Source organism: Macaca fascicularis, chromosome 13, assembly GCF_037993035.2.
Source record: "Macaca fascicularis isolate 582-1 chromosome 13, T2T-MFA8v1.1".
Lineage (NCBI taxonomy): Eukaryota > Metazoa > Chordata > Mammalia > Primates > Cercopithecidae > Macaca > Macaca fascicularis.
In genome coordinates, this window is record NC_088387.1 from 46,338,282 (window position 1) to 46,359,599 (window position 21,318).

The 21,318-nt window shown below is 46.4% G+C and overlaps 1 protein-coding gene across 5 annotated transcripts in view; it reads left to right on the forward strand.

Moving 5' to 3' along the window:
* The window catches only part of EVA1A (eva-1 homolog A, regulator of programmed cell death), a 179,315-nt gene that overhangs the window by 105,986 nt on the left and 52,011 nt on the right, over positions 1-21,318 (forward strand). For 2 of the 5 annotated variants that reach the window (XM_045369003.2, XM_045369004.2), the window contains exon 1: positions 4,811-4,890. The exons of 1 other annotated variant lie outside the window; for it this stretch is intronic. In XM_045369003.2, coding sequence (XP_045224938.2) covers positions 4,857-4,890 — 34 coding nt within the window. In that variant the 5' untranslated portion in view covers positions 4,811-4,856. Of the gene's footprint in view, positions 1-4,810; positions 4,891-5,210; positions 5,468-21,318 lie in introns of those variants that run through there. 2 more of the 5 variants (XM_005575487.4, XM_005575489.4) reach the window with 1 other exon arrangement.

Consider the following 21,318-nt stretch of genomic DNA (forward strand, 5'->3'; position numbering starts at 1 on the left):
TGCTAGGAAACGTAATAGCAAAAGTGAGACAACAGGAGAAAGAGAGAGAGAGAGAGAAAGAGAAAGAGAAAGAGAAAGGTTGTCCTCATTTCCCCAAACTAACATTTTAAACAAGTGTACAGTTTCTTTTCAAGTTCACTTTTGTTAAGATGAATGGATAGGAAATGACCATAGGGCAAAGCATGAAAAAAAAAATTTTCGGCCTCCTGATTTTCCTAAAGTGACATCATTAATGGTGACACATTGGTGTCTCTGTCTGCACATCCATTAGCCTCTCATCAGGCCATGAGGCAATTTCCTTTGTCTTTCATTATTCGCTTTACATGCCTGCCTTGCTCCATCACTCCTGGAGATCATTTACTACTTCTGGAATTAATAAGAGCTGGAAGTTTGAAGGCTTCTTGTAAATAGCAGTGCCATAGTGGAAGCAGGCAAGGATTCTGGTTTCAATCATTTGTACTTTCTTGGGACAAAACCAGATTTCCTACCTTGTGGGATAGGAAAATCCCCATATCCTACCACATGGGGATGATTTCACTCACTTATGGCAGAGAAAAGTCCAAGGATTTTTGTCCATTTGGCATTGTCTTAATACTCTGCACACAGGAGAGCAGTTTTGATGTTCTCCTTCTCCTGGTGACGTTTGAAGATCATCCATTACTAGACTGAGCTCCTTACTGTTTGAAATTTGTCTCTGCATTTCCTACAGAAGTGGCTTTCAATCCTAATGGCACATTGTAATCATCTGGAAAGGTTTTTTAAAAAAGCCCTACTCCTAGAGATTCTGATTCAATTGGTCTGGTCTGGAGTCCAGCTTGTGATTTCAGAACATGCCCCAGGTGAGAGCTGAGTATATGGTGCAGCAAGGTTGCCTATGGTGTCTAGGACAGTTCTCTGTGCAGGGCAGGCAGTCTCCAGGAAATGACAGGTAAGCTGAACTGCATTGATAGACACATGGGTTACACAGTGCCAGATGATTTTGGGTGAAGACATATCTGGACATACTCTCACTGCAAGCATCTTGTGGTGCCTTTAGCAGCTCATCATTTTTGGGTAAACCATAGGAGTCTAAGGGTTTCACCTTCGCTCAACTGGTAACTCAGTTTGTTTTTGTTTTTGGCTGCCTTTGGGTGTTGTGCCTTTGTTCATCAGTAAAATGGGGGTAATCAAAGTCTGAGGTTGTATTTCTGTTTGAAGCAAAAACTAGTAAATATTTGCCACAATGAGCTTTGTGTAAAATCATCAAATTACTGCTATGCAAATGCAGATGGAGTTTTGGAAGCAGAAGCAAGAGGAACGTGGCTAGAGTCTTGTCTAACAGTAGCTGATGGATAGGGCTCAGTGGTGACAGGGGTGGAACATGATCCTCCTATCAAATCTTGTCGTCACGACATTTGTGCCACTGAGGGAATGCCACAGCCTCCACTCACTGAGCGTTAAAACTATCACATCTTCTTTGTATTAGCTGAAGGGGCCCTGGCTTCTAGACTTTTTCCATGAACTGGATGTGCTGTTGGCCACAACACCAGGGTGGGGGGATTGTGGTTCCCTGCTCTGACCACCAGCACCGTGGGAGCCCTGTGCACTCTGCTGGCATTACCTGCCCACATCTGCAAAAGCTGCTCACACTGCAAGCCCCAGCTCTCAGCCTTGGGCCTGCAACCAGGCATGAAGTGGTTACTTGAGATCCTGGTTTCCTGGGATGACCCCTTTTCTTCCTCTAATTCTTCATCTCTGGTTAGAACTGGAGCTGTACGCTGTGCCTGTGCACATGGACTCCCTACTCCTCTGCCCTTCCTGTATCAGCCTGTGCATTCCAACCTCTCCTGTGTTCCCTGACCACCTCCACCCTGAAGGCCTATCCAGCAGACCCTATGAGACCAGGATAGGCAGCTTCAAAAGGTAGCCATTGAGAATCTGCCTTAGTCTAGCAGAGGTTTAATGCCCCTTTCTCACATCTGACCTAAAGTCTTAATTGATATTTGGCACTGTTCCATAAATATGTCTCCCTAGAAATGGAAAATAGCTATTTCTCTATTTTATAATAATTTTGCCATTAATGAAGCAATGGGCCCTCTCATCTTGGAATAAATCAACCCAGTGTTTTCAGTTTCTGTTAACAGTCTATGGGCTATCTCCCCTCATCGCCTCTCAGCCTAGAGTGTGAAGCCACACACAGTACCTTCAGAAAACAGCAACCAAAGACAATTTATTTTGTGGGTAGGAAAATGAGGCACAGAGAGTTTCAAAGACTTGTAACCATAACAAGTGAATGGGACTTGAAATGAAATTCTCACCTTCATAGAATGGGGGTAGGCAGAGGTGGTGGACATGAACAACGATGCAATAGAATGTACCCCTAAGAAACTTGGGCTACAGAGATGAACAGATCTTCATGTTGTTCCAGTTTTCTTATTTATAAAATAAGAGAACAAGAATTCTTAGCCAATCAAGATGCTGTGCTGATTAAAAGAAATGTATGTGGAAAGGACTGGCATAGCGTTTGGTATCTAAGAGGCTCTCATTAAAAGCATACACACATACATGAACACATGTGTGCATGTAAGCATGAAGTTAGTAGCTTTGAGGGGTTTCTTTCCAAGGTGCAGCCATAACCCATAGGCTCCCTGACATAGCTCCTGGTAGAATCTGCCTCTGTAGGATCCTTAAGTAGTCATTTATCTCAATGTTGGCCTTCATGCAGGGATGCATGTTCTGGAGAATGACCCGCAGGAACCCCAAGAGGGGCTCTCAGGCTAGCAACGGATGCACTTCTGTCCTGCTGCACAACCAGAGGCAGGAGATAATCTAGATGGCAGCTCTACTCTTTCCATACCTGTGATTCCTGAAATCTGTTGAAGTGTAGGGGGTTCAACAGTATCTGCTTCATTTTAATAAAATGAGGCAATGTTTATAAGTGAGACACAGCCCAGTGACTGGCACGTACTAAGTACCAACACATATTAGCAGTTCTTAGTAGTGGTAGTATTTTTAAATCCAAAGCTAGATTGGGTCAGAGTGCTTCCAGTTGTCCTTTCTCCAGCCTGGGGGGCAAATGAATAGGCTCAAGATTAGGGCCCATCTAAAGAAAGTCTACGCATTTGTCTCTGCATTTCCTACAGAAGTGGCTTTCAATCCTAATGGCACGTACTAAGTAACAACACTTGGAGGTCTTGGAGGTCTGCTTTCAAATCTGGGCTCGTCCCAGCAGGGGCATCTGTGCCCTATTTATTTCTTTACTAATTAGTTCATTCAACACACATTTACTGAGCACTGATTGTATGTGTGCTCCTGTGCTCGGCACACAAACCTCTGATCTCTGGTATTCATACAGGGCTGTGCCCTTGGCTAACACACAAAGTATTATATCAGGAAACCCCACTTCTCAACACAGCCTCTCCATATGCCTGCTGGAAAGCTGGAGAGTTAGGGGGAGCTCTGACGATGGCACCTTGCATGCCAGAGTGTGGAATTCGGAGTCAGGCAAGTGTGTATTGTTTTTACAGATAAGGAAACAGAGGTCAGAGAGGGGAGTACTTAGTCAAGTTCAGAGAGTAATTTAGTGCTGTCTGAGGCTAGAACCTTGTTCCCTGATTAGTTTAGGAAACAAGGGCCCTTTCTATCAGACCAGTTGCCTCTGCACTAGAGTGGGATAACCTGTCTTTACATTGTCATCTACAGATAGGCGTTGTTTTCCTTTCTGAACAGCAGCATTTCAAGGTAAAATGAAGTAGCTCTTGAGTAAGTCTAAAACAGTGGCTCTCATCTCTGGCTGTATGAGATCATCTTGAGAGAATTTGAAAAAAACTGATGTGGGAGCTCCACCCCAGACAATTAAAGAAATATTTGTGAGGGTGGAGCTGGGGCCTCCTATTGGTTTTTAAAGCTCCCCAGGTGTTTCTAATATACACCCAGGGCTCCATAGTCTAATATACAGTCAGTCTAATATACAGTATAATATACAGTCAGTGGTCTAGTGGGCAGTGCTTCTAAATTCTAATGCACATTTGAATCATCTAGGGATCTTGTTAGTCTGCAGATACTAATCCAGTGGTTCAAGTGCAGCCCAAGGGTCTTCATTTCCATCAGGCTTCCATGTGGTGTTAGTACTGCCAGTCTGTGGACCACACTTGGAGTAGCAGCTCCAGAAAGTACTCTGAGGTTCCAGTTATCCACTTGGTCACTGGCTACTCTAGCCAGAGGCCTGGGAGTTATCTCTCTCCTTCATCCTCTCCTCATCTTCTCCCTTTCAAGCCCTTGGGCTTCAGATCTTATCAGTTCCATCCCACTGCTTCTAGCAGCTCCTCTCCTTTCCTAAGGGACTGGCACAACATTCACCCCCGCCTCCCGTTCCCCACCATCACTCACTGCCCTGGCCGTGTTCTTTGGTAGACCGCCTCCTGAGGGCTTTCTTATTCCGTCTTCCCTCTGTCCATGCTTTTATTCTGATTCTGTAGAAGACTTTCACTCCGTGACCCATCTCTTAAGAGACCACGGCATCCTGGGACCTGCTCTCTCCCTGCAGTCACCCCCTATGACGATTGTCTAGGAACAGGGTGTCCCTCTGGTTGTTTCTGCGTTTCCATCGCGCAGTTCAGCGCCTATCACTCTCAATAAATACTTGTTGATTTTAACAAACAAGACCCTAACCCTGAAAGAGAAAGGCCAAACACAGGCCTCAGCTGCATTTCTTCCGATAAAAATGAACATTCCTTCGAGATTATGCATCAGGCTTTAACTTCCCACTCAGGAAAAAAAAAAAAAAAAAAAGTTGATCAAATTTAACAAAGTAAGTGGTTATTTCCTGTCTGAGTTCAGTGCCTGAATACAGGCTCAAAGCAGGCGACGGGACAGGAATGAGAGAGGATGGATGCTGGCAGGGGCTTGGAGGTCTGCTTTCAAATCTGGGCTCGTCCCAGCAGGAGGAAAGGCTGGAGGACCGGGATAGGGTGGGGACTGCCGATGGGGAACCTCCCCAGCCCTACAGACAGTCCGCAGCGCGGGGAGGCAGGCGGGAGTTGGGAGCGTGAACTAACTTGGCGCGGAGGGAGGTGCCGCACGCTGCAGCCTTTCAGGTTTCGCGTCTTGCGGGCGCCCACATGGGCCGCTGGCTTGCAGAAGGGGGCGGGGGAGAGGGAGGGCAGGTCCGGAGCCAAGCGGGTGGAGGAGGGGGGAGATCGAAGGAAATGAGACAACCTTTTCCTCCCACTGACTCGGGCTCCTCCAGCTTCTGCGGGGCTTGGCGCCGCCGCCCGTGAGCACCCAGGCCGGGACCCCACGTCCCCAGGCCAGCCCTGACCCCGGCGGCCCCTCCGGCAGGATTCCTTTCCGAGGTGCTAGTGCCGGCCCAAGCGCCGGGCAGCGCTTTGTCGCGTCCGCCCCTCGGTGATCAGCTCCGGGTCCCCCTGCTCGGCCCCGCGCGCCCCGAGCGCAGTCCCCGGAAGTGCGCGCCGGGGCCCCAGCGAAGGTAAGCGGCGCCCGAGAGCGCACCCTGGGCTCTGGGGCGCCGGCATCCCCAGCGAGCTCCGGCTTCTCCGGAGCGCCTCTTTTCGGAAACACCCAGAGCACTTCTGACCTGAAGCCGCTGCTTTGTTCCCAAGCCCCTGCCCAGGTGTTGCAGGCTGGGTTCCACAAGGAACTCTGCTTCCCAGCGCTTTCCTTTTTGCCTCGTCTTCCTCCCACTTTCCTGTTTCTTCTCTCGCCCCACTGCTTCTTTCTGGATAGAACAACTCTCAGCTCCCTGCCTCTGCAGCCCAGCTTCGGAGAGCAGGTCGTTCCCAAATCTGGCGCTTCTCTCCTGCGCCTGTGGGAGCTGGGCTGAGCCTGACTGGCTTCGATCCCAAACCTGCAGGGGGCGGACCTGCAGAAAGTGCTGCACCGTGGACTATTTACCTGGTCTGTTTCGGGGGCAGCCAACTCGCCGCGCGCATTTGGCGACCCCCAGGACCCCGAAAGCCGAGTGAATTAAGGAGTGAAAGGCTGTTGGCGCCCCCTAAAGTCCCAGTGGGACGCTCTGCTGGTGGAGGGGGGCGCGCAGACAGTCCACGCCGCTCTATCTGGGGGGTCTGCGTGAGGGTCCCCACTCCTACTATTGAGGAGTAAGGGGAGGTGTTGGCACGCAATACAGAGCGCGTTGGGGCACGGAGGAAATAAGGATGTCCTGGAAGGAGAGGAGTGCCAACCACATCGTGCTGGCTTGCCATGTTGCTTTTATTAACTGCCTGAGTTCTCATAACAAGCCTATGCATAGGGACTCTTACCCCTATTTTACAAACAGGCAAAATAAGATGGGGCCACACAGCTAGCCAGGAAAGGGCCCAGCCAGGATTTGGGTCCTAGCTGGTCTATACCACACACACACTTCAAGTCCAGCCCTACAGAAGATTCCTTTCTTCAGTCTGAGCAAGAACGGTCCCCCCAACCCCCCACCTCCTTGCTCATAGTACAAGGGACCAGATTTTTTTTCCGTTTTGACCTAATACACCTTGATTCTATTCAAACCCAAACTACTTATTTAGTATCTACTGTCCTCTGAGTTCAGCGGCAAGCACTGAGGTTTCACCTTTGAACCTTATTAATTCATCCCCTTCTTGGCATCCGGTCTGTCACAAAATGTGTAATACTGTTCAGAAGGCTGGCTTGAATCTCCTTTCCATAAAGGCAGTCAAGCGCAGTAGCTCAGAGCCCAGGCCCTGGAGTGAGACCACCAGCTTGAATCCTGGCTGGGGCCTTTCTGTACCTTTCTGTAGCTGGATTTCCTCATCTGTAAAGCAGGATGCTAGGGCTTATTAAAGTAATGGTTTTCAACTGGAATTTTGATTTTACTTCCCAAGTGACATCTAGCAATGTCTGGAGACATATTTGGCTGTCATCATGTAAGTAGAAGAGGATCTCATTCATCTGGTGGGTAGAGGCCAGGGATGCTGCCAAATATCCTGTATTGCACAAGACATCTTCCCTCTCCCCCACTCTGCTTCCAGGGTTTAAGAATCATCTAGCCTAAAATGTTAACAGTGCTGAGGTTGAGAAGCCCAGGTTTAATGTGTCACTTGATGAAGAGTGCCATTATTTCCAGCTCTCATCCTTTTATCTGCTCTAGTTTGGCTGATTATACCAGTCTTTGTCCCTGTCTTTCCCTCCCTTCCAGTGCCAGAATTCTGTTGCCAAATCCACAGCAGGTCATGCTGCTATCTTGCCTTAATACCCTTGTTGGTTCCCCATTGCTAACAGAAGGGATGGGAATTGGGAATCTGCAGGTGTTTTACAAGCACTGAAGGTAATTCCTCTGCATCTTAAAGTTTGACAATCACTGTCTTTACAGAATAAAATGTAAACCCCGACCTTGTACATATGGCTCTTCACAATTGGCCTCACCTTATGCCACTTCCTCTATGTTTCTGACATTCCCTCAACCCACTATTCTTTTGGTATTCTAGGTCCTGACTTTTTGGAATGCCCTTCTTCCTCCTTGGCTGGCAATCAGTCTTTGAGACTAGAAGTCAAGTTTCCTTTTGGGTGAAGCATCATTCTTCAGTTCCTACAGACAATTTTGTTGCTCTCTGCCCTACCCCAGGTTGCGGGGAAGCCTCAGCCTCAGCCTCCCCTCTCCCCTCCCCTGTCCTGCCTTTTTTTTTTTTTTTTTTTTAAATATATCTCTCTTGTAGTATTTTGTTTATCTCTCCCCTAGTCTTACATACTTAGAATCTAACTCAGTACCGTTCATGCTCATGATGATGGCTAAGCTTTCAGGCTTTGGAGTCAGGCTTCTTGAGTTCAAATCTCAGTTCTGCCACTTATTAACTCTGTTAAAAGTTAATTACTTGACCTTGGTCAAGTTGACTCAGTCTCGCAAAGCCTTCTTGGTAAGAAGAAATAGCATACCTTCTCTGCAGACTAGTATGACTAACTAATGGAATAATAATAATTCATCTTAATACTGAGTGCCTACCTAATTGCAGGACATGGTTCAAGTTTAGCATTTTATACGTTTTTACTCATTTAAACCCTGTAATGTCCTTTACAGTTACTACTGGTATTGCCCTGTTTTCCAGACAAAGAAACAGAGGCACAGAGAGGCTAAGCAGTTTGCCCAGAGTGATGGAGCTAATGAGTGGTAGGGCCAAGATTCACACAGACATCTGGATTTCAAAACACATACTCTTCACACTATGCAGGTAAAGGGCTTAGCCCAGTGCTTGGCATATAGTAAGTGCTCAGTTAATGTGAGATAAGGTTTGTTAAGTGCATTAATGAGAGCCTAAGTCCACTGGGTTTTCCACCTGCATCATGCTTGTGATTTAAGACTATGCCATTCTTCTTACAACTCTTGTTCCTTTCCTTGCCTCCTTGCTTTGCCCCAAGCCACAGAGGGGCAGGACATTGGGGTTACTTCCCAGCACCACTGATCTTTATGCTAAATTGAGCCTAAGTGTACATAGTCAGGGCTAGAAGAGCATTAACTTTTTTTGGGATGGGGGGATGGAGTCAACACACACCTGCCTGGAGGACAGAGGTGCACACTTGGGGTCAAAAACTCCGTGACCCCAGCTTTGTCCTTACCAAGCATGTGCCCTTTGCAGTGTGCACCTAGCATGTAAATATTGATGAAACCAATTGATGAATGAGGGATGGATGAATAAATGCCACCAGCTCAATCTCCCACATTATACTTGATCAGATGCAAAGTACACCTTCTCTCCACGTATTGTAAGGCTCATTTATCTATTGAAGGTAAAACTGGCTAAGGGAATTTAATAACCCATATTATTAAATATTAAATTCTCTGTTGGAGAAGCAGATTTGGAGAAGCAGAAAACATTCACTGACCCTCTGGGTAAGTTGTGTTTTACGCTGGATACTTGGTTACAACTGGTCACTAAACTAACTTGGAATCTTTTATTGCTTCTAATGCAGCCTTGGCTTTTAAAGCCGAGCCCACTCCTTGCTAGTCCCTGGGCCACTTGCTCTGTGGGCTAGACTGCCTTACACAAAGACCTGCACATTTGTGTACTCTGGCTTCTTCCACAGCTGTCCTGCACGGCTGTAATCCCCCTGAGTTTGCTTGTTTTGGCAGGTCGTCTCCAAAACTTCAGCGGGATGAGGTCACCTGGCGCGTGTAAAGCCTTGTGGGTTTTTTAGGAGCCAGGGAAACACTCTAGTAAGTGCTGCTTTTGAGGGTTGAGTAGGGTGAGAACTTTCCTGTCCATTGACATCCAAGACTCTTCAGATCCCCACGGCGGGGTTCTCAAACCCCTTGGCTGGTCCCTGGCCTGTTAGGAACAGGCCATCGCCTGAGCTCCGCCTCCTGTCAGATCAGCAGCTGCATTAGATTCTCTAGGAGCGTGAACTCTATTGCAAACTGCATGTGTGAAGGATCTAGGTTGTGCACTCCTTATGAGAATCTAATGTTTGATGATCTGAGGTGGAACAGTTTCATCCTGAAACCATCTCCCCCTATCCGTGGAAAAATTGTCTTCTAGGAAACTGGTCCCTGGAACCAAAAAGGTTGGGAACCACTGCCCTATAGCACTGCCTTCCCCTTCCCACACCAGACTCATACTGTCTCCTGGCATCATCCCCTCTCCTAGGTCACTAGCTGACTGACCTGAGAAACAAATTCCTTTAGGATATGAATGACTTGAGTAAAAGTGCGACCCAAGATGTTTGCACATCCCTTGTATTTATACTGAGGCTTTTATAGCTTGGCACAGAAGATAAACTAGCCCAGGGTAGAAATGTCAGGCTTGGTGCCAGGTCTTGAGGCCTCTGATGTCACATCTTGTTGGCTGCCACTTTGGGTAGCACCTCTTAACTGACCTGTGGCAGACTTTCTGATGAAGCTGGCCCCTGCTTTGTGTGTCTAGTTCTAGGGAGATACACTTTGCCCTGTTTACATATTGCGCTGTATTCTCTGTGAAATGCACTGTGTTGTTTGACTCTGCGTGAAACCCTGTTTAGTGCTGTAAAGGGCATTTGGTGTCAGACTAGAGTGGTGGCAGAATCTTGAGGTATTAGTGTGGACTTTGAATACACGTGCAATAAGTAGCTCTGTGCAGGTGCTGGAGACACAAAGATGAAAAAGACCTGGTTTGTACCATCAAGATTGCAGTCCATGACATATGTTGGCCATGTGAATAGATCATCAGAGTGTGTTATATAGAATAAGATATCTGAGCAGAGAATTGGGAGCTCAAAGGAACCAGCGCCATCTCTGCTAGAAGAGTCAGGAAAGGCATCAGGAAGAAGATGTGTGAGCTCGGCCTTAACATGTAAGCGGGAGCTTGGTGGGTTTGAAGGGACTGGTGATTAAAGAGCATTACAAATAGGAAACAGCATGTGTAAGAGTCAAGAAAGGGCCTGGAAGACATGTAGGCATATGGTGGGGGCTGGGGGGCAGAGATGGGCCTGGGGAAGTGGCTTTGACATTTGACCAGTCCAGGAGTCTGTCTCTGTACTGTTTTGAGACAATGGAGTGGGCATTTAAAACTCAGGTGTGCTGAGCTCTTTGAATAGTGGCTCTGCCTCTTATCTCTGCTGGCCTTGTTTCGTCCTGGGGCAGTGGGACCAGAGCCCACGGGTCAGGGAGGGACACTGTCTCTAGTAAGCAAAGAAATCACATCAAAAACAAAACTGAGCTGGGAGGTTGTGGATAGTTGTTTTGTTTCCTTTTCAAAGCCCTAGCTGATGAGCTATGTGAGTGGCCCCTCCAGAGTCTGGGTTTTACCTTTAGAGCATTCAAAAGTCTGCATGAATTGCTAAGCAATTGCTAAATTTCTCCAGACTTAGAAAGGGATGGGGAAACAGAGGGAAGGAAGGGGGGAGGCAGTGGGGACAGAGAGGGAGAGAGAGAGAGAGAGAGAGAGAGAGAGAGATTGAGTTTTGATGCTAAAGTTTGTTTCATATAAAATCCAACCTGGGATCCAGCAGATCAACAGCTATTAGGATTGACACATTTCCTGGGAATTGCATTCCAATTTGCAGTCTTTCTTTGAGCCCAAAGCCTTTTGCATGTGCTGATTGCATTGTGCTCCCCACAGAGGACGGGTGCATGTGCTTATTGATTAGACAATTGATATAGGTCCTTTTATAGGTTATCCCCAGGCTTTACTCATTTATTCACCACTTAGTGACCCCCTGGCACATAGGAGGCACTTAGTAAGTGATAGATGAGTGAATGAATGCTCTAGCATGGAATTCCCATTCCTGGACCTCAAGATGCTCATGGTCTGAAGGAAGAGATAGACAAGAAAACAGACAACACAGTATGGTGGATTAGTGCCATGACAGAGAAGATGTAAGTACAGAAGAAGACTCAGTCCAGCCAGTGATCAGGGATTAGAGACAGGGAGAAGAATGCTGTCTTCTGGGGACCATCCTTCCTCCAGGGAAGTGGTCCCAGGAGTGGTTCCTAGAGATCAATTATAACCTGGGGTGGGTGCCAGGCACTGTGCTGGGGGCTTTAGCTGCCTTTATTGCATGGATCCTGACAAACACCCTCTGAGGTCTGTAGTAGAGGAGGAATCAGGGTCACACCCACAACTAAAAGGCAGAGCCAGGATCAGGTCCAGGGCACCAAACTCTGAGCCCTTTATCCCGCTCCAGATAGTCTCCAGAGAGCTGTTATCATCAAAGATACTTTTAGAAAATCTGTTTTCGAAAAAGGGGGTGAAAGAGTATGGGCCACTGTGGTTGGGATAGGAATGGCCATTTCCTCCCCACTTTCCCCCTTTCCTTCTCCCCAGCCTGGCATCTGAGGCTGTGCCTGGGGGAAGTGAGACGCTCTTTGTTCTGGGGTTCACAAACTCTCTTCCACCTCTTGCCCTGTCTTTGATCACTAAGGCAGCCTGCACTTTGCCCTCCATGGTGAGAGGAGGGGGAAATGCTGCTTAGTAGAGAAGCAACCATAAACTTGCAAGGAAAAGAAGACTTTTTACAAAACACCTGCTGTAATTTAAGCCTCTCCCCTTTTGCCCTGCCCCCTCCTGCCCTTGTGGTTCAGATGGGGCCGGCGGTAGCTGCAGGGAACAGACTTCAGGGGATCTTGTTTCTGCAAGGGGACTTCGATCAAAAGGGCTGCCTAAAGCTGTCTTTCTCTGGGCACCTCCACAAACATGCTCATCTTGTCAAGACAAGACAGGCCATGGCGGCCCATGGGAGGAGGCGGATAGGTCCTCTTACTGGAAGAAGGGTGCATTTCTTTCCTGAGTTCCCCCATCCTGAGTGCCACTTGGCCGAGCAACCTCTGACAGTGGCATCCTTCTTTGCTGCACTGAGATGTGGCTGTGAACCTGAGAGCAGGCAGAATGAGCACTAGAAGAGAGTCAGCAATGCCATTTACTTGCTGTGAGGCCTCGGTCCCTTAATCTCCTAATGGGTCAGTCACACAGGGCAGGAATGGTTAGCCTGGGCATTCGCCAGTGTTAGACCCTGCTGCATGTCAAACGCAGGGTGTACTGCAGGATCTCGTGGAACTTCAGAAGACAATGACTCAGACATTTAGTCTGAAAAAGACACACATGAAAGTAAAAGTGTCCCTTTGGGTGTGCTCATGTGTTCGCAGAGACAGCTTGGTGACCTTGGTGTGTCTGCTCAGCTCAAGCTGTCAACACTTACTGACACCCTCGTGTGCCAGGCACAGTTCCAGGCCTTGGAAGCAGAGATGGACAAGATACTCTTTGTGCCCAAGGAGCTCAGCAATCCAGTGTGGAGACAGACAAGGGAATCAGAGATAGTAATGCAATGTTTTGCTGTCCATCTCTCATTACAGTAAGTTCTCTGAAAGCAGGACATATGTCTTGTTGATTCCCAAATCACCAGAGCCTACTGTAAACTCTGGCATATGGTAGATGCTCAGTCAATGAATGTTGTACTACCCTAAAGTGCCATACTAGAGGCAATCACAGGGTGCTACATGCACCCACAGGAGGGACACCTAAACTCAGCTTGGAGAGCAGGTGAGTCCAAGACAACATGCATCAAAGAGGCTGAGATGGAGCATCCAGACTGATGAGAGGAGAAGTGGAGCCTAGGCAGATGGGCCGGTGAGAAGCCCGGCATGTCCAGGTGAGCAGGCCAGGGCTGTTTGAAGAAGGGAAGGCAGATAGGCATGGCTGGGGACAAAGGAAGTCAATCTGTGAAGGGGCAAGGTAACCACATCTGAATTTACTAGAGAATTGGAATTTTACTTTGAAAATTCCAAAATAGTGGGGAGCTACTGCAGTATTTCACACGGAGGAGAGACTGGGTCAAAGTTTTTTTCTAATACTGTTCTGGCAATAGAGTAAATATTGGAGTTCTAATACTGTTCTGGCAATAGAGTAAATATTGGAGAATAATAATATGAGTGGCAAGAAGACCAGTTAGCATGTTATTGCAGTTTAGGGGATGAAAAAGCCTGGGATTTGGAGTCAGATACATCTCAGCCTCCTTCCTAGCCACACTCCCTGTAACTTGGGCTGTTTAGCAAATGTCTCTGAGCCTCTGTCTTATCTGAAAACAGCAGACTCTACTTCCTCCCTTATGGGTGACATGCATAGCAGTCAGGGTTACATACAATGAAGTATGTGAAATGTCTACTACAGTGGTTTATTTGTAATTGGCATGTCATACTAGTGGCCAGTATTATTTTTAATATTATTGTGACTTAGTACCATCTAGGTGAGAAATACTGAGGTCCTAATAAGACACTGGTAATTAGGGTAGAGAATTGGACAGACTTAAGAAAGCCTTTGGCAATAAAGTTGGCATGACTTGGTGACTGACTGAATGGGGGAGTAAGGGAGGGGCAGGAGTCTAGGATGATTCTGACATTTTGGCCTGGCAGCCAGTGGGAAGGATAGTGGGGCTATTCATTAGGAGAGAGAAGGGACGGGGAGGAGGGAGCAGCATTTATAGGAAGGATGATGAACTCAGTTTCAGATATGCTGAGTTTGAAGTATTATGATAGTCTGGGAGAGATGGCTAGTGGGCAGATGTTTTCTAGGTTTGACATTCAGGAGAAAAGTCTTCAAGATTTACAAGAAAGCTAACTTTTTTTTTTTTAAGAGACAGAGTCTCACTTTGTGACCAGGCCGGCATGCAGCAGCACAATCATAGCTCACTGCAGTCTTGAACTTGAACCCCTGGGCTCAGGCAATCCTCCTGATTCAGCCTCCTGAGTAGCTGGCACTACAGTCATATGCCACCATGTCCAGCTAATTTGTAAAACTTTTTGTAGAGCAGGGTCTCACTATGTTGACCAGGCTGGTTTTGAACTCCTGGCCTCAAGTGATCCTCCTGCCTCAGTCCCCCAAAGTGCTAGAATTACAGGTGTGAGCTGCTGTGCCTGGCCCACAAGCAAACTTTAACCAAAGTAGTGAAGTCATGGTGTGGATCAGTTGGTTACGGAGGGTTATGGAGTATAGCAAGAGGAATTACAATAGCTTATGTTTATTGAGTGTGTACTGTATGTTCTAAACACTTTATGTGTATTAATCCTCTCAACAACCATTGTTAGGAAGTACTACTATTATTTTACCTATATTACAGCTGAGTAAACCTAGGCACAGAGATGGTAAGTAATTTGCCCAAGGTCACATAGCTATAAGTCATGGACCTAGGATTTTAAGTCAGCTATCAGGATGCCAGTCCTGTGCCAGATTGCTTCTGAGAATGGCGGTACTAGGGCACAACACTGACCTCAGGGAAGGAAGGAGAGGATCCAGTGAAGTCAACAGGGAAGGGGATGTGCAGAAAGGCAGGAGGAAATGGGAGACTGGGATGTGGAAGAGGAGAGTTTCCAGGAGAGGGGAATCAACAGCTTCAAATGACATGGAAGAACGAGAGATCTGAAATGTCCATGGATTTGGAAATTCCGAAGCTATTGATGACTTGGTGAGGGGATTCTAACAGATGAGGGGAGCTGATGAACAAATGTGAGGTGAGGAAGCGGACATACCAAACTTTAGCAATTATTTTTAGAAGTTTGGCTATAAAAGTAACAAGAGAGAAAAGACAGCAGCTAGAGCTATTAGGTAGAGACAGTGTTTTAAAGATGGAAAAGACCAGCACTTTTTTTTTTTTTTTTTTTTTTTTTGAGACAGAGTCTTGCTCTGCCACCCAGGCTGGAGTGCAGTGGCGCAATCTTGGCTCATTGCAACCTCTGCCTCCTGGGTTCAAGTGATTCTCCTGCCTCAGCTTCCCAAGTAGCTGGGATTACAGACACACGCTACTATGCCTGGCTAATTTTTTGTATTTTTAGTAAAGACAGGGTTTCACCATGCTGGTCAGGCTGGTCTTGAACTCCTGACCTCGTGATCTGCCCACCTCGGCCTCCCAAAGTTCTGGGATAACCGGCGTGAGCCACCGCGCCTATTCAACCAGCACATGTTATAGAGTGGCCACAAATGGACTATGCATGCTGGGAGAGGTGTCTCCATCTTCACTTTTTTCCGCACAGATTTCTAATATTTCTCTTCATATTCTGGATGGCTTCCATGTTGATAGTTGGATATCATTATAGAAATTCTGGATAGGTGTTTCAGGTCTTTAGCTTTTATTAGGTGGAGCAGAGAAAATTTCTTTCACAATGCCCAGTGGTGAGCATTAACAACTCACTTATTGTTAAGTCCAGACCATGTCAAATTCAGGTGCATTCAGTATATCATCCACTGAATTTGCCTCAACGTATTCTCCAAGAGAGCATGATGTGCTGAAGCTCCACTTCAGGCATGGGGAATTGGCATCTGCTGTGTAGATACCTGGAGGTAAGGATGGCAGCAGCACCAAGGTTTCAGGAGGAAGGAAGAGGACCTGGAGCATAGTGGGGTTGTGGGGAGGAGACACCAGCTTTGGACTGGAGAAGAGATACCTGCTTCTCTGAGCAACGGGAAAAGTAGTTGGAGATGAAGACAAATATATAAGAGGAGACAGAGTTGTTTAGATCTTGTAGGAAATGAAAGGCCCGTTATGAGATTTACCGGAGTGACAACCCTCTGCTTGGAATGACCCTAGAGGATTTGACCACTGCCATTTAAGGTCTTCATAATGGAAAAATACGGGCATTTCCTATGAATTCTTTGTTAGCAGGCTTAGAGGTTGCGTCCCAGAGCCTCCCAGAAGCCATCCCAGAAGATGTTTTTATCTAGGGGCAAAGACAATCTCTGTTTTCATACTTAAGATTCTTTTGTTCAGACCAGAGGCAGATACCATAGAGGGTTAAAAGCTTGACTTAAACAAGAAATTCAGCTTTGCCTTGGTTCATGTTCATGGTGCTGACATCCCTGAGGCTCAGAGCTGGAATTAGGGTTTGGCTGCCAACTTCATATATTTGCCTTGGTTGAAATGGCATCTTTGCTCTTCTTGGAAACATCTCAGTGAAATGCACACACTTTCACAGAGGGCCTTTATGGAAAGGGCTCTCCCAAAGGGCACCATCGTGAATCCAAAAGGTCACACGGGAAATGGCCTTGGGATATTTTTCTTTCCTCACACAAAGCAGCAGCTCAGCTGAATTATTTGCTTGATCTTGAGCCTTCAGGTGTCAGGAAAAGTAAACAGTGCATCATTCAAGCGTCACATTTCCAGCTTGAACGTTCCCTGGAGGACAGCTTGAAGGTACTGGAGGACACTGTAGGAGGCAAGGAAGGATCAAACCTGCCAGACCCCTCCCCACTCTCCTCCCAGCCAGGTCTCTCACCTGGATGTGGGCATGTGCAGGGTCCCTTTGGCTGGGTGTGGGTGTGATGGACACACAGGGCACTCTCCTTAGGGACCTCCTTCTTCCCTTGGAGAGAAGAAGCTAGAGGTGTTCTGCCCCACTTTTCCTCAGTAGACAAGGAAGTACTTCCCCAGGAAGTTGTAGCTGGGATGCTGTATGACGCCACACAAGTGTGGTTCAGTGAAGTTACATAATCCCGTACTTGGCTTTATTCCTATTCCACAGGGTCTGAATTTTCTGTCATGAAAAAGGCCTATGTACACATTCCACACCGATTCCCACAAATGAGTGCACAGGGCTGTATACATGCGTCAGGTATCTACATCTAAGCTGTCAGTGGTGCTTCTGCCCATCCAATCTTCTGGATTGTGGCAAGGTGCAAAAGGGTTTGGAAGGCAGTACCATGTGTGCCCATAAAGCAACAGCTATGGTACCTTAGATTCTCTTTCACCTGCATTTGATTTATTAGTTAAAAAAAAAAAATATATATATATATATATATATATACACACACACACACACACACACACATATATATATATATAGTTTGCGTTTAGCCAATCATCAGTTCATTTAATAATTTGAACAACTATATGGCTGGCTCCAGGCTAGGTGATGGTAAAGTGATGGTGATTCTGACAGTCTTAGTTCCTGCCTTCTCGGGGCTCACAGTTATTAGGGGATGGGCATTTAAGACATAAATAGACAGATAAAATACATGATGATTACAAACTGGTAACTGCTATCCTGGACAAGAACAGTGTGCTCCAGGAGGAAATGAGAGGCTTAGGTTGGGGGTGTCCAGCAAAGGAGAAAGATCTGTAGACCCATATTCACTCTCTACAACATGCTGTCTATTGAAGGGATGTCACAGTGTGCTAAGGGAGTTCTAAGGAAGGAGTGCCTGACCCTTGAATAGGGCTGGAAGGCTTCAGAGGGAAGGGACATTTAAAAATAATCTTGAAGAATACGTGAAATTTTTTCATGCGGAAAGGGAGTAGAGATGTTACAGGTGGAAGCAACACGTGGTGTTTGGGGGGACTCTTAATCAGCAAGAGTGGGACATAGGGGAGTGGCAAGAAATGAGCCAGGAGGCCAGGCAGGGTGACTCATGCCTATGATCTCAGCACCGTGGGAGGTCGAGGCAGGCAGATAGCGTGAGCCCAGGAGTTCAACACCAGCCAGGCCAACATGGCAAAACCTCATCTCTACTAAAAGCACAAAAAAATTAGCCAGGCATGGTGGTGTGAGCCTGTAATTCTAGCTGTTTGGGAGGCTGAGGTGGGAGAATTGCTTGAGCACAGGAAGTGGAGCTGGCGGTGAGCCAAGATGGTGCTTCTGCATTGTAGCCTGAGTGACAGAATGAGACCCTGTCTCAAAAAATAAATGAAAGAGAAATGAGCCGGGAAGGACAGGCAAGGGCCAACTACTCAATGTAGGTTTTGTATAAGAAGCAAGTCACTGAAGGGAATGGCAAGTTACCAAGGGCCTGGCACACTTTTTCTGTAAAGGATCAGATAGTCGGTATTCTAAGCTTTGTGGACCTACAGTGTGTCAGAGCTACTCAGCTCTGCCACTATAGTGCAAAAGCAGCCACAGACAATATGCAAATGAGTGTGGCTATGTGATAATAAAACTTTATAAACAAAAACAGGCAGTGGGCTGGATTTACCCATGAGCAGCAGTTTACCAGCCCCTGCTCTAGAGTGATAATTCTGGTGGGTGACTCTGTGAATGCTGCACTGGAGGATGGGGAGAGAATGGAGGTAGGGAGCCAGTTAGGAGCTATTGCTTTAATTCAGGGAACTTAAGGAAGGGACGATGGGGAGAAATGGTTTGTGGTGTGCTCCAAAGTAAAAATGACAGGACTGCAGACCAATTTGATGAGAACATGTCTAGTTGTTTCTTTTATGCTCAGTGGACTGATTCTTCCAGAGATGGAAAAAAATATCTTGGGTATTCTGGGTGTGTGACTCAGAATCATGCGCACATCTGGGAGGTCACCTGCTGGTCACTAGACATCATGCTTGGTGCATTACATAGATTATCTCCTTGTTAAGCATAATTCTTAAGAATTCTTTATAATGTTAAGTTGTATTTCCTATTTCAAACTGAAGTTTGAAAATTGCAAGTCATTCGCCTAAAGCCATATAGCTGGTAAATGGAGCTAAGATTTAACCAGGTCTGGTGTCAAAGCCTGTACCATTCCTGAGATGCAGAATCTTTTCCCCTCACCCAGTAGGTGCCAAGAAGCCCCATCCATGAGCCTGTGCAGCTCCCTTCTTTTCCCTCTGTTCCTTCTAAGACCCATCCAGCAAGGAGGACAAGGGAATGCACGTAGGGAAGACAAATACCAAAGTCGACTGCAAGTGTTAATCTGTTTTAACTGCCAAACTATATGCATTTCCTAGGGTTCCTATAATAAAATATCACAAAGTGGGTGGCTTAGAATAATAGAAATGCATCGTCTCATGGTTCTGGAGGCCAGAAGGCCAAAATCAAGATGTCAGCAGGGCCACGCCCTCTCTGAAGGCTCTAGGGAAAGATCTGTCTGAGGCTTCTCCCATGGTTTCTGGTAACCTTAAGTGTTTTTTTGCCTATTGATGGCTGTCTTCTGTGTCTTTTCACATCATCTTTGCTGTTTGTGTGTCTGTGATCAAATTTCCTTTTTATAAGAACACCAGTTCTATTGGGTTGAGGCCTGCCTTAATGCCTTTGTCTTAATTTGATTAAATCTGTAAAGACCCTATTTCCAAATAAGGACACATTTTGAGGTGTTGGAAGTTAGGAGTTCCCCATATTTTTAGGGGGAAAGACACAATTCACCCCCTAACATGACCCTTTCCCAAGAAGAATTCAGGAGCTTCCTCTGACCAAGGTCCCTGAGTGGATCTCAATCCAGTTCCTTCTCCAAGGTATCTTCATCTGTGGTCAGTTTTTCCATCCACTTCCTGTATACACTGCTTGGCACATGAAGATTTTGTCTATATTTACATATACTTTTATTACTACATTTCAGATTTCTTTAGCCTGTGTATTTGACAGTGTTCTCTCATCTTCACTCACTACATTTCCCCCCCCCCCCAGCCTCTTCTTTCCCTACTTAGCACTTTGCTCGTTCATTCATTAGTTCATATAACAATAAGTGCTAAGTTCCTGTTGCACTCTGGGGACTATGCTAAGCTCCAAGGACATAAAGGTGAAAAGATGAAAAACTAGTTCCTGCTCTTGGCGAATGCTTATGGGAGGTCACACAAGCAAATAGCGTGGAGAAATTGAATAGGGAAGCGTGAGTGTAGCTTCCGAGCTTAGCATCCTCAGTGGCTCCCTACTGCTGCTAGGAGAGAGTCTGAGCTGCCTTGCAGAACACACCAGGCCTCCCATGACCTGGCCCCAGCCCCCTCAACAGGTTCCTCTCTCACTTTCCCTTCCTTTCACTTTGTGCCTCACTCATTTTCGTCCACTTGCTCTTCCCCAGCTATACAATTCTCTCTCTCAAATTGTGTCTTTCTCCAGGAATGCTCTTTGAGTTGAGAGGTGCTCCTCCTCCCCCATTCTCAGCTATTATCTGCTTGATTACCTCCTGCTTCTGCTTTGAGACTGACCTCTGGGGGTACCTCTTCCAGGAAGCTATGACCCCTTCCTCTGCCATCCTTGTAGCTCCTTGGGCTTCTCCTTGGTAACAACCTCTCCTCCTCCTAGGAGACACTGACTGAGGCTTATTCATCTTTGTAACTGCAGTGTCCAATCAAATGCCTGTATTAATAGGAGCTTCATCAATTAATGAGTGAATGAATGATTTCTGTGTCCTGTGCTTTGCTTCTGCCCTCCAGGCTGCACTTTCCCTTTAACCTCCTTCCCCGTAATCACATGTCTGCTCACCACTTTTTCTCTACCACAAGTCCAGAAACCTCACTGCTCAAGGCCTCCTTTCCGTTGTGCTGACACCTCAGTTATGCTGGCCCTAATGATCAGTGGCTACACATGGCTCCCCACTGACCATCATCTCTTTGGTCTGCCCTGCTTCCCACAGAGAAGCCTTCTTATTTGCCTATAGGAAGATGGTTCTCATCGAGAAAGCAAAACTTCCTCTACGACCTTCTCTGTTTCTCCAGTCCCAAAGTTTCCCCTCTCCCAATTCCAGGAGCAAGGGACACACTATTTCTGCTTCATTGATTAATTCAAAAAGCATTTTTTAAAATTCTTAAGCCTGTATCTGGAGTTGTGGTTGAATTACCCTCACCCTTTTCTACTTCTGCTCTTCTAACCAAAAAGATCTGTTTCTTACATCTTTTCCTGCTTCATATTTTGGGTTTTTCCTATATATTAAATGTTACAGTGATTTTTGGAAACTTTTCAGTGTTAAAACTCTTCAATGAAATCTTATGTGGAATATCAATGAGTATAACAGAGCAAACCGACATTTTGTTATTTATATTAGTTTGATAAATTTAGTTTTTAACATACAGTTAATGAAAACAATGAGAATGTTATGAAAATTTGAAATTGAGGTTTTGGGATGAACATTGCAGCCTCATGAGATTCTCACTATCAAGTACACCCCTGTATTTTATATTGGTTGTACAACGTGCAACAACTAGATATTGGAAATTATAGCACTT